Raw genomic sequence first — 17,274 nt, 5'->3', positions numbered from 1 at the left:
TGCCATTGTTTGAAAATGCTACTAACCATGTTGTTGACAAGTGTGAATCCTTGAGCAAGGATCACACAAAAGAGAAATGTTTTGTGACTGACAGGAATGAGCTAATGAGTAGCATGAATGTGAAAGGATGGAATGAGATGTTGTATGGAGTTAGAGATGGTGAGGAAGCAACTACAAGAAATGGAAAGAATACAAAAAAGAAAGAGGTAAAGAAACCGCCAGAAGTAAATGAACAATGGCAGGATCATTGCGTGCCAAAAGGTTGGGAGGAATCTCTTGAGGAGCGTGCATGTAACGAGAAGGCTGCACGGGGGCAGGCCAGACGCCCACCTTGAATGTCATAAAATTGTCAAAAGGGTGGTATTTGTACATTTTGTATTTTTTTTTAGTTTGCATTTTTTTTTATATTACTAATTGTATTTCAAGCGTACCATCATAGAAAAAGCTATGTGTGGGGATACCACACCACCAAAAAAGTTGGGATTTTGATGGTTTCGGTAAAGTTTTTTTTTCGAAAATGAGGTTTCAGTTAAGCGACTCAGAGTGCTTTCATGTTCATTTTGTTGTGGTTAATCCAGGTACGTGTATATTATGTTGTAACCGAACTTTGTGCGTGTAGTTCACTATAAACCCTCACGAGACCCCACTCGTCCTCCCGGGCTACCAGGAGGTTTAAAGGGCTTGTTGCATACGCTAAATGCAATCGTGATTCCTACGAAAGTGACCTAGGTTTTTTAACGTTTAACTAATTTAACATAATTTATTATGAAACGACTTAATTTGACTCGGTAATTGTTTTAATAAAATTAACAAAAATTCATTTTCATAACTCTTAAAAGAGCTATGTCTTACAGTTGTGAGAAGCTTGCTTTTACACGTCTCGAGATTTTGCAGGTTCGATTGTCAGTTTGGTAATTGGATGAGACGAGAGTATACGAGTGTTTATGAGGGTTCGCGAGCCGACTGGTCCTCTTCCAGTCCCGTTGATATCAGGTGATTTCAGTTTCATAATTTATTTTGGTGTTATTACTTTAAATGTTAAAAGTGTAATTGTATAATTGCTAGTTGAACCACCACATTTGAGCCCCGAGTTTTAAAATTGCTTAATAGTCAAAAAGTCAATTTCAACCCCGTCCCTCAAATGTTCATTAATCGTTTTATCTATTTTAACTTTGAGGACAACGTTTCATTATTCTAACATTGAGGACAATGTAAACCTCAAGTGTGGGGATGGGGAAATTTGAAAATTTTAGCCCGATAGTACCTCGAAAAGTGTTCAGAAACCAAAGTTGTTAACTGTTAATTATTGCCATTAATGCCAAGTTATAGGTTTCTGGTCACGGTTGGTTTTTCAGCTTCTCAATAGTCTTACTCACAAATGTTTTCATAACGAAAAGTTGAAAATGGGGTCGTTTAGGCGGGGATAACGAGTCATGGGGACAGGTACACATGTTTATATCGTCAACCCTATTCCTCCGGTACGTGTGTGAGTTGACCCAAATATATATAATACACACATAATATATAGTACACACATGTCATTTGAGTGCTTTCATTGATGTTCATGGATTACGGGATCATAGTTGGCAAAATGCAAAAGTGATAGAGGCAATTAGGTTAAGCCTCGTCTGGATGAGCACGAGTGTGGGTACTAGGGGTTGGGGCCTCATACATTATACATATGAGGATGGTTAATGTGAGGGGCGGGGGGTTGGGTCCCTTAGAAAACCTTTCTTGGACTTATTTTTCATTTGTTTAACCCCGACATGATGTTACGAGACGATCCGGCTTACTAGGTTTATTTGTAATTGTATTTGTATTTGTTTTTGTATTTGTTCCATTATTATGCATCACGTTGTTATTCTTAAAAAAAAGGAAAAAGCCAAAAACATGTCTGTTTATATTCAATTATGTATTCAGTAGTTCGTTTAAGTTCGTTTATGGTAAAAAAAAAAGAAAAAAAATGAAATCAATATGTATATTAGTTTGCTTATTTAGAGGTTATATAATAAGTCAGTCAGTTGTATAGTAGTTTCGTTTATTTATATGTTTTGTAATAAGCCGGGTCGGATCTTTTGAGCTACTTAAATATTTCCCTTCCATATCCTTACATCTGGCCCCGTTACAACCCTTTTAAGACCTCTTGATTTGCATTTGTGTCAAAGCAGCTTGATGGATGAATATTTGCTAATGAGCGATACTGAGAGCAGAGTGATATTGGCACATCTTTTGCTAGTCCATATATTAAACCGAGAGGAGAGATATTATATTACGAGGGGTATGAGCATGTGTGCCTTAACCGGAAACAAAGTACACTTGTCTGGACGGCTCTATTGTTTTTATTATAGCACTTAACCGTATTTGTGAGATGTCAATCTAAAAACAGTGTCATTCTGGGAAACTGGGTATGACCTTAAACCTTACTAGTATTAATGGCGATAATCTACATACATATGATGGAGGTTGATGTTTGCTTTAGAGTTTGCTTGAGGGAAAGCAAAAGATAAGTGTGGGGATGTGATTGTTGGTTAATTTGTATATAATTAAGTTCGTTTATTTATTAGTTTTAACTGTTATTGTGGGAACTTCGATACTTCATACGTGTTTATTGTATTTCATGTCATAGACGTTAAAGTACCTAATTTGGACCTGTACGAGCACGAGATGAAGACCCGGGATGATGTGTGATAGTGTATGATCAAAACTGGAGGATCTGGGTAAAAGTTGGTTTAGCATATCATTTGTTGAAATCAGAGTATCTTATGCTATGTAGAGAAGCAACGCACATCAGTAAGTTTTAAAGTATGGTTTGCTGAATTAGAGTATCATACTCTAAAGTTAGAGTACCATTTGTTGAGCCAGAGTACCATTTGCTGAAGCTAGAGTATCATATGTTGGACCAAAGTAAAACTACGGGAGTCGCTATTTTAAAACCCTATATAAGGATAAAGTTAGGGTTTCATTAGAGACTTCTGGTGGCAGTTACCAGAGCTACAAGAGGGCTATTCCACCATTTCGATTCATACCGAGATCACATACATGTTCCATATCATCATAATTGAAGATTCCATGATGTCGATGCTCGGCTAACTTCTCCGAATCATACCCGGGATGTAAAGTTTGTATTATTTTCAGTTTTCTCATGTAACTAAGAATGTTTATGTATAATTGTTTATGGTTAATCTATGATTATTGATGTTTAGTATTTCTGTGTGTTCAATCGGTTTAGGTTTGCGTTGATCTGAATGATTAGTTACCAGTTGCTATAATAATTGATCAATGGGTTGCTTGATTAGGTTGAATACGATAAAACATATGATTGTCCTTAACTGAGTCACACTGGCAGGGATTGTTTGATAACCAGTGCCGTGTGTAAAGCGATTATTGATGTCTAAGGTTTTGTCTAGTTGATCAGTTTGTAGTTAACCGTTAATGATTAATCTGTTAGGTTGCATGAGATTACTGTAAGTTACTTACTTGAAGTCCCGGGTGTGATTTGCTTTTATTAATTGATTGAAACTTGTTCACTTGTTCGTTGCTTAATTCTAAACTAAAACTAATTGCTTGTGTGATCAGCACTAAAATCTGCTACTTCATAATATTATAAATCTGTTACACGATTACATTGACCACATACTCCTGGTGGATACGATACCTTATTTACCCTATCTACTTAGGTTATTTAGGTTTTTTCATGACTCGAACGACGGTCATCACTGACCAATCGACCTCTAACAAACCAACCCGCCCATTTTGTCACCTGTAAAATTAACCCAAACAAAAAAGAGAGCCCAACCGAAGCGAATTATCTTATAGTTCAAACACGTTTTCCTTTATATACAAATTCGACCAATATATAATAAAATAAATTAAATTAAGTAGAAGACCGGGGAGGATAAAGTTCCCAAAGTGCCACAGTAGTGTCTTCAGATGCCGAGGCCATGGTTTTACAATCCGCAGCAAATGAAATTGCATTACACTGCAAAAAAAGAAAAATAATAAATACAATAAAACATGAATAGAGGATAATCAGGCGTACATAATAATGTCTGTTTTTAACAAATAATAAATATGCAAAATATTAAAAATAAAAAAATTCAATAAAGAACAATTAGAAAATTCAAATTGGACAACTTTTGATCCGTTCAAAGCCATAAGATGTCTGACCCGTTAGGATAAAACGTAATCTAATTTGACCCATGCATAAGTAAATGGGTCAACTGCGGTGTATAGGATTGTAAACGAACTGAACGAACATGAGTGGAGCATTTTTGTGTTCGTTTGTTTAACTTTAAGTTTAACCAAACAAATGATCGAACACGAACAGTTAAACTAATTGAGTTTTCTTGTTCGTGTTCGTTCGCTAAGATAATGAGCATGTTCGTGTTTGTTCGTTAATAATATAAACGAACAGTTCAACAAGGTAAACAAACGAACATAACTAGACATAATCAGCTTAAACCAATTAAAAGTAATGTAAAAAATAATGTGTTGGGCATGCAAAAATTATAAAAAGGAGAGTAAGTTTTAACGGGACAATGAGTATATTAATGAACGTAAACTAACGAACATAAATGAATGTAAACAATCAAACATAAACGAAACTAAATGAACAAACATAGACGAACCGGACATGGGTTCATGCTCGTTTGTTTAACTGAATGACAAACTTTTTTCTTCATGTTTGTTCATTTAATAAATAGACGGACTTCCTGCCAAAAGTACACGAACTGCTCATTGCCCGTTCAGTTAGTTTACGGTCCTAGTGGCGTCCTAAGTGACTATGTACATACCGTGGCACGGTGATACTTCAAAATTGCCAAAGGATTTCCATTTTTGTAATTATAAATCCTGATCCTGTCATACATAATAATAAATGAGAATTAGATCATTGATCAATTATGTAAAAAAGGGTAAAATGATCATTTTAAATCGACTTAATAGCCAGTTTTAATGCTTGTTCATGTGAAGGACCAAAACCGTTATGGTCTGGCAAACAGTTGGTACCAAATATGTGATTTAAACATACCACATATCATCTCTGCAATTAACTTGAATTTATATACAAATTAAACATCTTAACTACATATATGATTATAACACAAGACAAATCATATTAAAATCAAGACACTACAAATAACATAAAGAATAAAAAAATTGATTTTTTTTCCTTTTCCTTAAAACCGAATTACTCCTTACGTCAAACAAAATTTGGTTATTTATAGTGTATATATATATAATTCAAATGCAATAATAATCAACTTAAACACAACTTAATTATATAAATAGTAAAAAGCAAATTAGGTAACGTGAGAGTTTCTACTATTCATTGAACAGTAGAAGATTACAAACTATAATGCCTATTGTACAGCAAAATAATATTATAATTTCACCCCTTATACAATATACGTCTTTAACCCATTGAACATTTTAGTAAATTTATTTTCTCTAATAACTTGCATTCTGATAAAGGCCCGATTAAAGTATACTCGAGAAGAAGGAAACGGGCCACAACTGCCAATACGGGTCAGCTGAATTTTGTTTTTGGGTTTAAACTGGATCCATTTGGTCAAGGAGTTAGTGGTAAGTTGGAAGAGTGGGGAGCAGTTAATATGGCCTTTATTAACAGGAAGATAAAAGAGTGAAGAGCTGTTCCTATGCCAGCAGTCACGTTTTGGGTTAATAAAAGCAGGCTTCTTATTTGTGTATTTCTCATTCTAGTTTTTCATTATCAAAAAGTATTTTGTAATTGGAGACATTGCCTCTCTCGAATCGGGCTGTTTTATCTCATTTTGAATAAAAGTGCCTGCTTGAATATTAGATCTTATCATTTGGTTCCATTGCCGGGAAATGAAGATGGTTCAAACCCGGAACAGTTCTGAGGGTGGCGGATCCAACACAGCAAATAGTTGTTCAATTGGCTGCTATTGCTGCAAAGTTGGAGTCTATGGATTCAATGAAGGAAGACATTGTAGCCTTGAAAAGAGACCGTTCTAAAAACAATAGGTTTGATGATGGGGAGAGCTCGTGGAGGGGACGAGCTGGATACAAACCCTACAACAAAATTGATTTTCCTGCTTTTAGTGGAGGGGATCCACGTGGGTGGATACGAAAGGCGGAAAAGTATTTTCGGTATTATCAGATACCAGATGAAGAGAAGGTAGAAATAGCCTCCATGCACCTAGAAGGAGACGCCTTAGACTTCTATTCCTTTCAGACGATCAGCCTTTAACTTTCTGTGAAGAATTAGTGCAAGCCTTCACAAAAAACTTCGGTCCAGCCGAGTTTCAAAATCCAGATGAGCACCTATGCAGTATCAATCAAACTGGATCAGTCCAGGAATACCGTCAAGAATTTGCTAAGCGATCTGCGCGGGTTTCGAATTGGCCGGAACATTGTTTATTAGGGATTTTCCTCAACGGATTGAAGGAAGAACTAAAAGCTGATGTGAGGATACACAAACCACGAACCGTTTACAATGCCATGAGTCTTGCTTTGGAATTTGAGGCCAAATCCAACCAGCTTCGACCCGGAAAAAGTTCTACCGGGGCATCAAATTCCAAGCCACTTGATTCTAAAACCATTACCCCTCACATCCCTCAACCCTCTAACCAACAAAAAACTCCCTTCATAATTTCAGACACCGAAAGACAAAACCGTCAATTAAGAGGTGAGTGCTACAGATGTTGGGAGAAATATAGTCCCGCACATAGATGTAAAGTGGGTACATTGAAAATGTTAGAAGCCGATGAGGACGCGGAGGAGCAGCATGAAACTGAAATTCCTAATAATGATGAGACAAAAGAAGAGACCGCGGAGATTAGTTTACATGCTATTCTCGGGAAATCGCATCCCACAACGATGAAAGTCCATGGTATGTTAAATTCTACCGAGGTTCTTATTTTAATTGATGGGGGTTCCACCCATAATTTTATCTCAGACTGTTTGGTGAAAGAGATTAGTCTGGAGACCCAAATGATACCACCTTTCGGGGTTCAAATTGGCAATGGAGATGTGATCCGATGTCACCATATTTGCAAAAGTCTTTCCGTACAGATTAATGTTTTGAAGATTATTCAAGACTTCCACCCTTTTTCAATTGGAGGGGCTGATTTAGTTCTGGGTGTTCAATGGCTATCCACCTTGAATACAGTTCAAGCAAATTGGAAAGAACTATTCATGATTTTCGCAATCGATGGGAAGCGATATAAGCTGAAATGTATTGCAACGGGACCAGAAATCGTCTAGCTTCCAACACTTGGCTATCGAACCAGTAAGCAGCCCACAAATTCCAACTCCACTAAAACCTATTATCAACCAATACTCTATTGTTTTTGATGAACCCAAAACCCTACCACCTGTTAGAACTCAGACCCACTCAATCCACTTAATTCCCAACGCACCACCACCTAATATCCGACCCTACCGATATCCGCATTAGCAAAAAACCGAAATCGAAAAACAATTCGACCAACTTTTGACAGCTGGATTTATTCAAGCAAGTACTAGCCCGTTTTCGAGTCCGATATTACTAGTAAAAAAGAAAGATAAAACTTGGAGACTGTGTGTCGATTATCGAGGCCTTAACAAGATAACCTTAGCCGACAAGTACCCCATTCCGAATATTGACGAGTTACTGGATGAGTTGTATGGTGCACGAGTATTTTCAAAGCTTGATTTACGATCTGGGTATTACCACAGATTAGAGTAACTGCTCAAGATGTTGCAAAAACAGCTTTTCGTACTCACTTAGGGCACTACGAGTTCAAGGTTATGCCATTTGGATCGACAAATGTGCCTTCCACTTTTCAAGCCATTATGAACGATTTATTTCGCCCCTTTTTACGCCGTTTTATACTCATATTTTCTGATGATATCCTGATTTACAGCCATACCATGGAGCAACACCGATCTCATTTGGAACAGGCCCTAAAGTTGCTATACGGCAATCAATTTTTTGCTAAGATGTCGAAGTGTTGTTTTAGGCAGCCACAAGTGGTGTTTCTTGGGCATGTGGTTAATTCGGTAGGTGTTAAAGTTGAGGAAGAAAAAATGTCAGCAGTGCAATCTTGGCCGATACCTTCAACAATCAAGGAAGTGAGGTTTCCTTGGTCTAACGGGATACTATAGACGTTTCGTTCAGAACTATGGTTTGATAACACGACCTCTCACCTCTCACAATGTTGACTAAGAAAGATGGGTTTGTGTGGTCAGAAGAAGCACTAAACGCCTTTAATAAACTGAAACAAGCACTGCTGTCCACACATATTTTGAGGTTACAACTTCTCATAACCATTTGTCGTTGAATGTGACGCTTCGTCTGATGGTGTGGGGGCGATATTGTCTCAAGCAGAACACCCTGTGGCCTATTTTAGCGAGGGTTTTTCCCCTTCTAATCGATTTAAATCAGCTTATGACCGAGAGCTGCTGGCTTTAGTATTGGCAGTACAAAAGTGGAGTCATTACCTGCTTGTCCGACATTTTCTCATCCGTACCGATCATTACACCTTGAAGTTCTTACTTCAGCAGCGTATTACAACTACCGAGCAACGTCTACTATTTAAACTTATGCCTTATGACTTCTCTATTATTCACAAAGCAGGGAAAGAAAATAGAGGAGCAGATGCATTATCACGCCGACCCCATTTGGGTGAGTTATTCACACTAATGGTGCCCTATTGTGTAGAGGTGGCTGACATCAAACTCGGACTCCAAAATGATCCAGTTACTATATTGTCAACAAATACAAGCTGATCCATCATCGGTTGCTGGCTTCTCCATCATTGATCAATTTCTATTTTATAAAGGACACTTAGTGATACCTGAAGTGCTCAAGTGCCTGATCTCAAGAAGTTGTTACAAGAGGCACATGACACCCCAAACGGTGGTCATGGGGGATTGTTAAAGACTTTAAAGCGTCTTTCAACAAGGTATTTTTGGCCTAAGTTGAAACAAGATGTTCGAGTTTTTGTGCAGCAGTGTGTAATCTGTCAACAACAGAAATACCAAACACTATCTCCTGCTGGTTTACTTCAGCCCTTACCTATTCCCAATCAGATTTGGGAGGATCTGTCAATGGATTTTATAGTCGGCTTACCTCCTTCAGGTCCTTATGATACTATTTTAGCGGTGGTCGATCGTTTGAGCAAATAAGCTCATTTTCTCTGCCTCTCGCATCCATTCACTGCAAAAGAGGTGGCTGCAATTTTTTGTAGGGAAGTAATTCGCTTGCATGGATTCCCGAGATTCATCGTATCTGACAGAGATGTGGTTTTTCTTAGCCACTTTTGGCAGGAACTATTTCGCTTAAGCCAAACTAAGCTCCAATTGAGTCCAAGTTACCATCCCCAGACGGATAGACGGATGGGCAGACTGAAGTGCTGAACCGTTGTCTTGAAGCCTATCTACGATGTTTTGCTAGTGAACAACCTACAAAGTGGAGTACATATTTACCATGGGCTGAATATTCATATAACACGGGGTATCAAACGGCAACAGGCACCACCCCCTTTACTATCATTTATGGTAGGGAGCCTCCTTCCTTATTGCCTTATGCCATGGGAGAGACAAAAAAAATGCAGAATTGGAGCAACAGTTAATAGACCGAGATGATATGTTAAAGCTTCTTAGAAACAATCTCAAAAGGGCCCAAGACCGGATGAAGAATCAAGCTAACCACAAACGACGAGATCTAATATTTCAGGTTGGGGATTTTGTTTTCCTAAAAATTCAAACTCGCCGTAAAAAGGTTTAGCCAAACGTCGCTCTGAAAAGCTTTCTCCACGCTTTTTTGGTCCGTATCGTATTAAACGTGTAGTGGGCCCAGTTGCTTATGAATTGGAGCTCCCACCTACTGCCAGAATTCACCCGGTGTTCCATGTGTCCATGCTTAAACCCGCCCATAGATTCTTCTGGCCAACAACCTCCATTACCCATCACTAAAGACTGGGAAATTGACTTACAACCAAGATCTATTATAGCTCATCGTTGGATTTCCAAGGCTGATCATTTGGTTCTGGAATTGTTAGTATCTTGGTGTAATCGCCCGATGGAAGAAGCTACCGGTGGAAGAAGCTACCTGGGAATCCTATGATCTTTTGGCAGAACAGTTTCCCACATTCCGCCTTCAGGACAAGGCGTTTTACCGAGAGGAAGTAATGATAAAGGCCCGATTAAAGTATACTCGAGAAGAAGGAAACGGGCCACAACTGCCAATACGGGTCAGCTGAATTCTGTTTTTGGCATAGTTGTCAATAGTGAATAGCGGTAAATAGCGATGTGTCACCTATATGCTACGTAGCGAATAGCGGTAAATAGCGACCGCTATTTCATATTTAGCGATAAAGGACTAGAAAAATTTTAAGCAAATAATTAGGGTTTATATTCACAAAATAAGCTTTTACGATGGAACTTGTGGAAGGTGCAGCTGTTTGGTCGATAAACAAGCCTAAAAAATAGGTTTCTACAATTTTTTACATTAAAAAATAAAATAAAAATATAAAAAAACCCTAAATACCGCTATAATCACGCTAAATGACCGATATTTAGTATATAGCGGCCTATAGCCGCATCGCTACGTAGCGCGCTATAGCGCCCGCTATCACCGCTATTGACAACTATGGTTTTTGGGTTTAAATTGGATCCATTTGGTCAAGGAGTTAATGGTAAGTTGGAAGAGTGGGGAGCAGTTAATATGGCCTTTATTAACAGGAAGATAAAAGAGTGAAGAGTTGTTCCTATGCCAGCAGTTACACGATTTGGGTTAATAAAAGCAGGCTTCTTATTTGTGTATTTCTCATTCTAGTTTTTCATTATCAAAAAGTAGTTTGTAATTGGAGACATTGCCCCTCTCGAATAGGGCTGTTTTATCTCATTTTGAATAAAAGTTGCCTGCTTGAATATTAGATCTTATCACATTCATTAACTATTTAAATACACTACATGCGCGGTTGTCATTTTTTTTCTCAACATTCCAATAAAAATATTATTAAAAAACAAAGTTTTATTTGAAATATTGCAGCAGTTATTTTAGTATCGTAAACCATACAAAGTGTCATTACATACCGGTAGCGTGACGAACCGAACCAATACCGACCGAACAACATTGGTATCAGTATTCGCTTTTACAATTTTCAATCGATGTAAAACTTAGTAGTTGTATATATGGACCAAAACGTGACAGTCCGGTACTCCGGTTGACCCATCAGGGTTTTTATTATTCTATAAATAAAGATGATGAAAAACCGCATTATTAAAATAATTATCTAACATTTTAAAATGAAACAATGAAGGGTTTTGTAATAATTCGGACGCACTTTACGTGAGTTTGACACATTTGAGAGTTTTCATTCAAGTAGTTTTCCAATTTACTCGCTTGACCGGTTATTGATTAATCACAACTTCACAACCCAAATTGACCTGTTTTCATATAAACAAGTAAAAATTTTGTACTCTAGTACTAACCTGTGATCCCAACCAGCAGTCCCAAAAATTTTGCCATCTGTGCGGATTGAAGTTCCAGCTATGCCAGGTCGCTCCAAGCTGATTTCTTTCTTCACCACACAAGAACCCTAACACGTATGTTTACAATATTATAAGTTGAGAATTTGGCATGGATAGAAACTTTTCAACCCCATGATATTAAAGATGAATATAGATTTATCATATTACAACTCAAAAAGAAAAAGAAAAGGTTGTAATCATGACAAATGGGCAAATAAGTAACTTTGCTTTGACCTATGCCAACAGGTGAGACTAATATAAACATGTTTATACAGTAATATGTTCATATTTTCATAAATCAATAGAAACAGAATAATATACTAGTAGAGGTGGCAAAATGTAAGTTGTTTCTTTTGGTACCAGTCAAAACAGGTTGGATTTACCAATAACATTATTTGTTCAACTTCAATATTTTACAAACAGTGTACCAAATTTATATTATTTTAAAAAACTGAAAACATGATCCAGATAAGACACTAATTTTTAATCCATTTAACATGCTTCCTTTCAAAAAAGTTTATTTTACTCGTGTCACATGTTAGAGAAAAATATAATAAATACGTGCTTTCATACCAACGAATGATCCAAAGTAAACATGGAGATTTTGTCATCTGCGCCTCCTGAAACGCCCCCGTTGAACATCCCATCAATAGACAGACTTAAAACTGATACAACAAAGAAACCCTTATATTAGTATAATCATATAAAACAATATGGCCACAAAAACGAGCATTTGGTTATCAAATTGGTAATCTTATTACAAACCTGGTTCTGAATGAAACCTTACAGAAGTTAACGGGAACGCGGGATTCCTTAAATCCCACCACCCCATTGTTCCATCCTCATAACTGCATACAAAACGGTCAACTCGTTTATGTTTTATTTCTAACAGGTCAAATAGATGAAGTTGTAAAAATATAAGATAAAAAGGAAACAGACCAAACAACCAAAAATGGGCCAAAGTGTATTTTTTTTTAATAATTAGGCCTGTAAACGAACCGAGAAAACACAAACGAAGCATGTTCATGTTAAACACGAACAATTGATTAAACACGAACAAGTAAACGAACAATGTTTTCTTGTCCGTGTTTATTCCATAGTTATCAAATGTGCTAGGCGCACTCAAGACGGGCCTAGGCGCAAAAAGAGCTAGGGCCAGAAAAAAAAATGTGCACAATGAATTTTTTTTTTTAAATATATTATATATCCTACAACTTGAATAACAAAGTTCAATTACCAAATATTAACCAATACCAAAAGTACAAAACCCCAAAATATCCAAAGCAAAGCAAAAACATAATATAAGAAACATATTATAATAGTAAACAATAACAAAATCAGATAAACAATCAGAACCAGAATAATCGATAATTATATACAGAGATTAGAGTAAATTAATTAAATTCGGTAAAGCAAAGAAAATGAGTGTATTTGTCTTGTGTTCGTTTATGTTAGTCTGTTAACAATATAAATGAAAGGTTCATAGACATAACCGAATGAAACAAACATAACAAAGTGAACACCAATTAAAAGTAAACATGAGCATGACTATAAATGTGTTGGGCCTAAGATTTATTAAAACTAGACAAAACTGCAATAGGCAATTTTGAAACTAAACTAAATTGTTACGAGCGTAAAAATTTAGACGAATATGTAACCAAACAAATTTAAAAAACGTAAGAACATAAATAAACGTAAACAAAAGAGGATAAATGAATGAACTTACACGAACATTCATGAACATAAATGAACGAACGAGACCGGCGTTGGTTCGTTTAACTAAATGGACAAAAAATTGTTCATGTTTGTTCATTTACTAAATACACGGACTTCTAGTTGAATGATTACTGAACGTCTGGTTCGTTGCAGGCCTGCATAAAATCCCCGGTTTCATTTTATCAAAACAATATCTGTTGAGAAAATATAACTGGGATATCGTATTATACACACTGCTTATTTGTTACAAATTTCAAAATTACAGACAAAAGATGTCTTGTATAAATATTAACAAATTGATTCGGGACGCAACCCGCTCATTTTTTTAGATATACAAGTAGCATATTCATATATGGGTTGTGGGTCACCTATAGAGATCTCATCAGTAGTGATTTATGTGCAAAATGAACAAATTTTGATTATTTGATATTGAAATTCTACATGAAGTGAAATTGCTTTGATAATTGAAAAAATAATAATAAAACCATTAGGATAAACGGGATTAAGAACAAACCCCGCTAAGACATGCAGAAATCCCTGTGATTCGTAAGGCAAAAACGCTTGAACTGCCATGCACATACCTGTGAAATAATATACTTATATGCATTTGTAATTGCAATAATCAAATAATCAGATACTTCAGCGCACTGCGTTTTTTTAATATATATGGAATTGATAAGTATAATGACCAAAAAGACACTATTGTGGAAAAGGTCAAATATTTTGTAATTGGAATTAATAAGTATAATGACCAAAAAAGACACTATTGTTTCGATTAATAAGGGGCTATTAACAAAATAATGTAACACGCAAGTACCTTTTCCTTTGGTAAAATCATTTGTAGAGGAAACAGAAGAATGCGGTAATGTTGCAATTCTTTCTGCAGCATTGAGATCCCATATTTCAACCTTTTAATTAATATTTCAAGTAAGAACCATGAGGTAAAACGAATATAGAAAACATATTAAAAAATAAAATTAAATTATGAATGATGGTGATGTGCATACCTCTGAGCGCTCACCACCAGCCATGGCCACATACGGACGTCCTTCCTGACAGACATCATCTGATATCAAAAATTATATGAAATGCTGATCAGTAAGCCTCGATATGCCATTATTAGACGTTAATATAAAATAAACTATAAAAATGGCATCTGTCGTTGGTACTTATCAACGTTGTGGAACTCACTAGTCGGGCGTTGGGTACAGACTGGAGATTAATCGGGATTATTCAGAATGGAAACTTTATACGTAACGTCAAACACAAATGATTAAACGTAAACATAATAAATCAATGAGAAAACCAAGGTCCGATTGCGATTCAAAAAATTAAAACAAAATTGAATAGCATTAAATTATAAGGTCCAATTTTTGGACCGAATTGGGACTTATGAATGGTTTGGTTTGGGTTGTGGTTTATCTCACACAGGGCAAACCCAACCCAGCCCGTTTCGACCTATACTAAGAAGTAAGAATAGCCCATTTCAACCCTAGCTCATTTTGACCCATCACCCAACTTGCCCAACCGGCCCATCTTGACACCTCTATTAAACCATCTACAAGTGGTCAAGAAAATTAAAAATTACTTTTCAATGTTTCACAATTTTCTGCCTCTTGGTTGCCATGAGAAATTTCTTCACTGGTAGCTTCTATGACTTCTTTCACACGATTAGATGTCGGTTGCCTCTTCACTAATGAAAGCTTGCAAAAGTGATAGAAATTTGCATCAATTGAAACCGAAGGTATCCTGTTTAGACAAAAAAAAACCATCATATTCTACATAGGTGTTTTTCATTAATATCAGTGAGACTTAAATTTGTATCTTTAGTGAGTCATTCGTATAATTCTTAACTACGATGATGATCATAACTCGTATAGAACTGAATATATACCTCGTTAGCTCCCCGTGTTCAATATCCCAACACCTAACGGTTCCGTCCTTGCCCTGGCTGCAGTTATAGGAATTTTCAGTATTTACTTATTTATTAAATAAATCACACACACTAGGATATAAGAAAATATAAAAAAACCTGATAACTCTGTTGTCCCCAATTGAAGGGCTGGTTGAAACAGTTATAATCCCATGTGCGGCACTATGCACCCTGCATTAAATGTTAAATAAAAAAAAGATGAAAAAAAATGAAGAATTTGCAGGCATACATACCATGCTGATGAGATAGTTCTATGTTGGAGACTGTCCCAGATTCTTAACTCACCATCTGAGATCTGAAGTTTTTGAATAAGATTATTATATAATAATTGAAGTTGGTATGGAGTTGTGTTAATTTTACCCTGAGAAGAGCAGGTTGTGACAAGGGTGGAAGCAAACATCCATGACGGAAGCACGGTGGCCTCTCAGTACAGCCACGGGATCAGGCGCTGCTCGTCGTTTGATCATATTCTCTTCTGACTGACTGATTAATCAACAAGAGAAGAGAAGAGAAGAAAGAACAACTCTCCGATGATGAAAACTAAGCCTTATACAGTAGTCCAAATCGAATTCCACCTATTATGAATCAATTGTTTAATGTTTATTAATGGTTCAATTTATGAGTAATGTCGGTCTTGTTTATTATGGTTGAACTTTGTTAAATTTTATTCTTATGTTTTATCGTTTTAATTTTGTTTTGTTATTGGTTTATTGGTTACAGACAGTCCCAATGGCCTCAAATATCTTGGATATAATATGCTGCCTTTGAATCTTTGGTTCTTTACTTGCAATATTGAAGTTCATATTCTGTAAGTTTGTTCAAAGTATATGGCATACGAGAGTTGAAACAAATAATTATTAAATAACAGTGGTTATAATCTAACCTAACAAATAGGCCCTTAATTGAACGACACAAAAGATCAATTACAGTGGTTGATTACATACCAAACTAACAAAGTGGCCCTAAATCGAATGGCAAAGGTGATGTTGTGCTGCCGGAAGAATCGAACGGCAGGTGATGTTCTTGTTTGGACGTCGGTGATGAATCAAACGGAGGGGATGAATTGATCAGCAAAGGATTTGGGGATTTGAGGCAGACGACTGGGTATTTTAGCATGTAAATATGAGAAATAATATGTAATAAAGATTTAACCAAAGGAGGAGGAGGGGGAGGGGATATATGTAAAAATCCATATTTACAATACGAGTAAAGATGTAACATCCGGCTCGGTTAGGGCCGACGTGTCACTTGATACGATAATTAAAAATCCAAATTCAAAAGTTCAAAATCATTTAATACTATAAAAGGTTAAATATCATTGACAACGAAAATAAATAAAGTTGTTTCACTCAAAAGAAATTATTTAAGTTCCTCATATTCCAACTTAAGACTTTTACTTTTACTCTCTTATAACACGTTCCCCGGATTCCCTTGAGTACCTGTAACAAATTATAGAAAACACAAAACAAATAAACACGGATGAGCCAAAAATTGCCCAGTAACGAAGGAAAATAGCAGTAACAAACGGTGAAGAACAATGCAATACTATAAACGATCACAGGAGAAACAAGTACAGTCTACGAGCCGATAACACTAACAATACGCTGAACGATCAGTTATGAATCAGTACAATAACAATATATTGGAAATACCATGTGAGCCAGTAACAGTAACAGCATGTACATTAGCTGCAGACTAATGCACCAGTAATTAAGTGTACACATACCTAACCATCTCATTCCAGTAACAGTTTACCTAGGATCGATCCATACGCCTCTCAATAATCAGTATATGCTCTCATCGCACAATAAAATAGAGACGCTGTGGACTAATCGCTCCGCCACAGATAGAGCACGTCAAAGGTACCTCGATTGACGCCCTACGTCCCCATAGGTGGATAAATGCTCGGGTATTGAGGTCAATAAATACAATAACAATGGTTAATATCGATATAATATGTCTCAATAACAATAAGTCAAAATACAATGGACTATTAGGAACCTGCGATAATGATTGCAATAAATATATTATATCGCATGCATGGCAATTTCACTTATAAAATAAACAATGACCAATAAGACAATTAGCAATATATAACGGTGACACGATACTATGAAACAATA

General features: G+C 36.3%; 1 protein-coding gene across 1 annotated transcript; it reads right to left on the bottom strand.

Moving 5' to 3' along the window:
* Positions 1-3,738: 3,738 nt before the first annotated feature.
* LOC143555298 (protein DECREASED SIZE EXCLUSION LIMIT 1-like) lies at positions 3,739-15,627 on the bottom strand. Its single transcript, XM_077044874.1, has 13 exons — positions 15,512-15,627; positions 15,385-15,447; positions 15,251-15,322; positions 15,113-15,169; positions 14,807-14,967; positions 14,226-14,284; positions 14,036-14,126; positions 13,733-13,799; positions 12,268-12,350; positions 12,076-12,167; positions 11,464-11,570; positions 4,794-4,857; positions 3,739-3,979 (listed from the first exon to the last, which is right to left on the bottom strand). Exons 1-13 carry the CDS (start codon positions 15,616-15,618, stop codon positions 3,875-3,877), a joined length of 1,128 nt encoding a protein of 375 aa, XP_076900989.1. The 5' UTR covers positions 15,619-15,627; the 3' UTR covers positions 3,739-3,874.
* Between the last annotated feature and the right edge of the window lie 1,647 nt (positions 15,628-17,274).

The sequence above is a fragment of the Bidens hawaiensis genome, unplaced genomic scaffold, assembly GCF_021521415.1.
Source record: "Bidens hawaiensis isolate Kalapana, Puna unplaced genomic scaffold, B.hawaiensis_p1.1 tig00018037_1, whole genome shotgun sequence".
Lineage (NCBI taxonomy): Eukaryota > Viridiplantae > Streptophyta > Magnoliopsida > Asterales > Asteraceae > Bidens > Bidens hawaiensis.
Note: the sequence above shows the minus strand (reverse complement) of the source record. Positions and strands in the feature narration are given on the sequence as shown.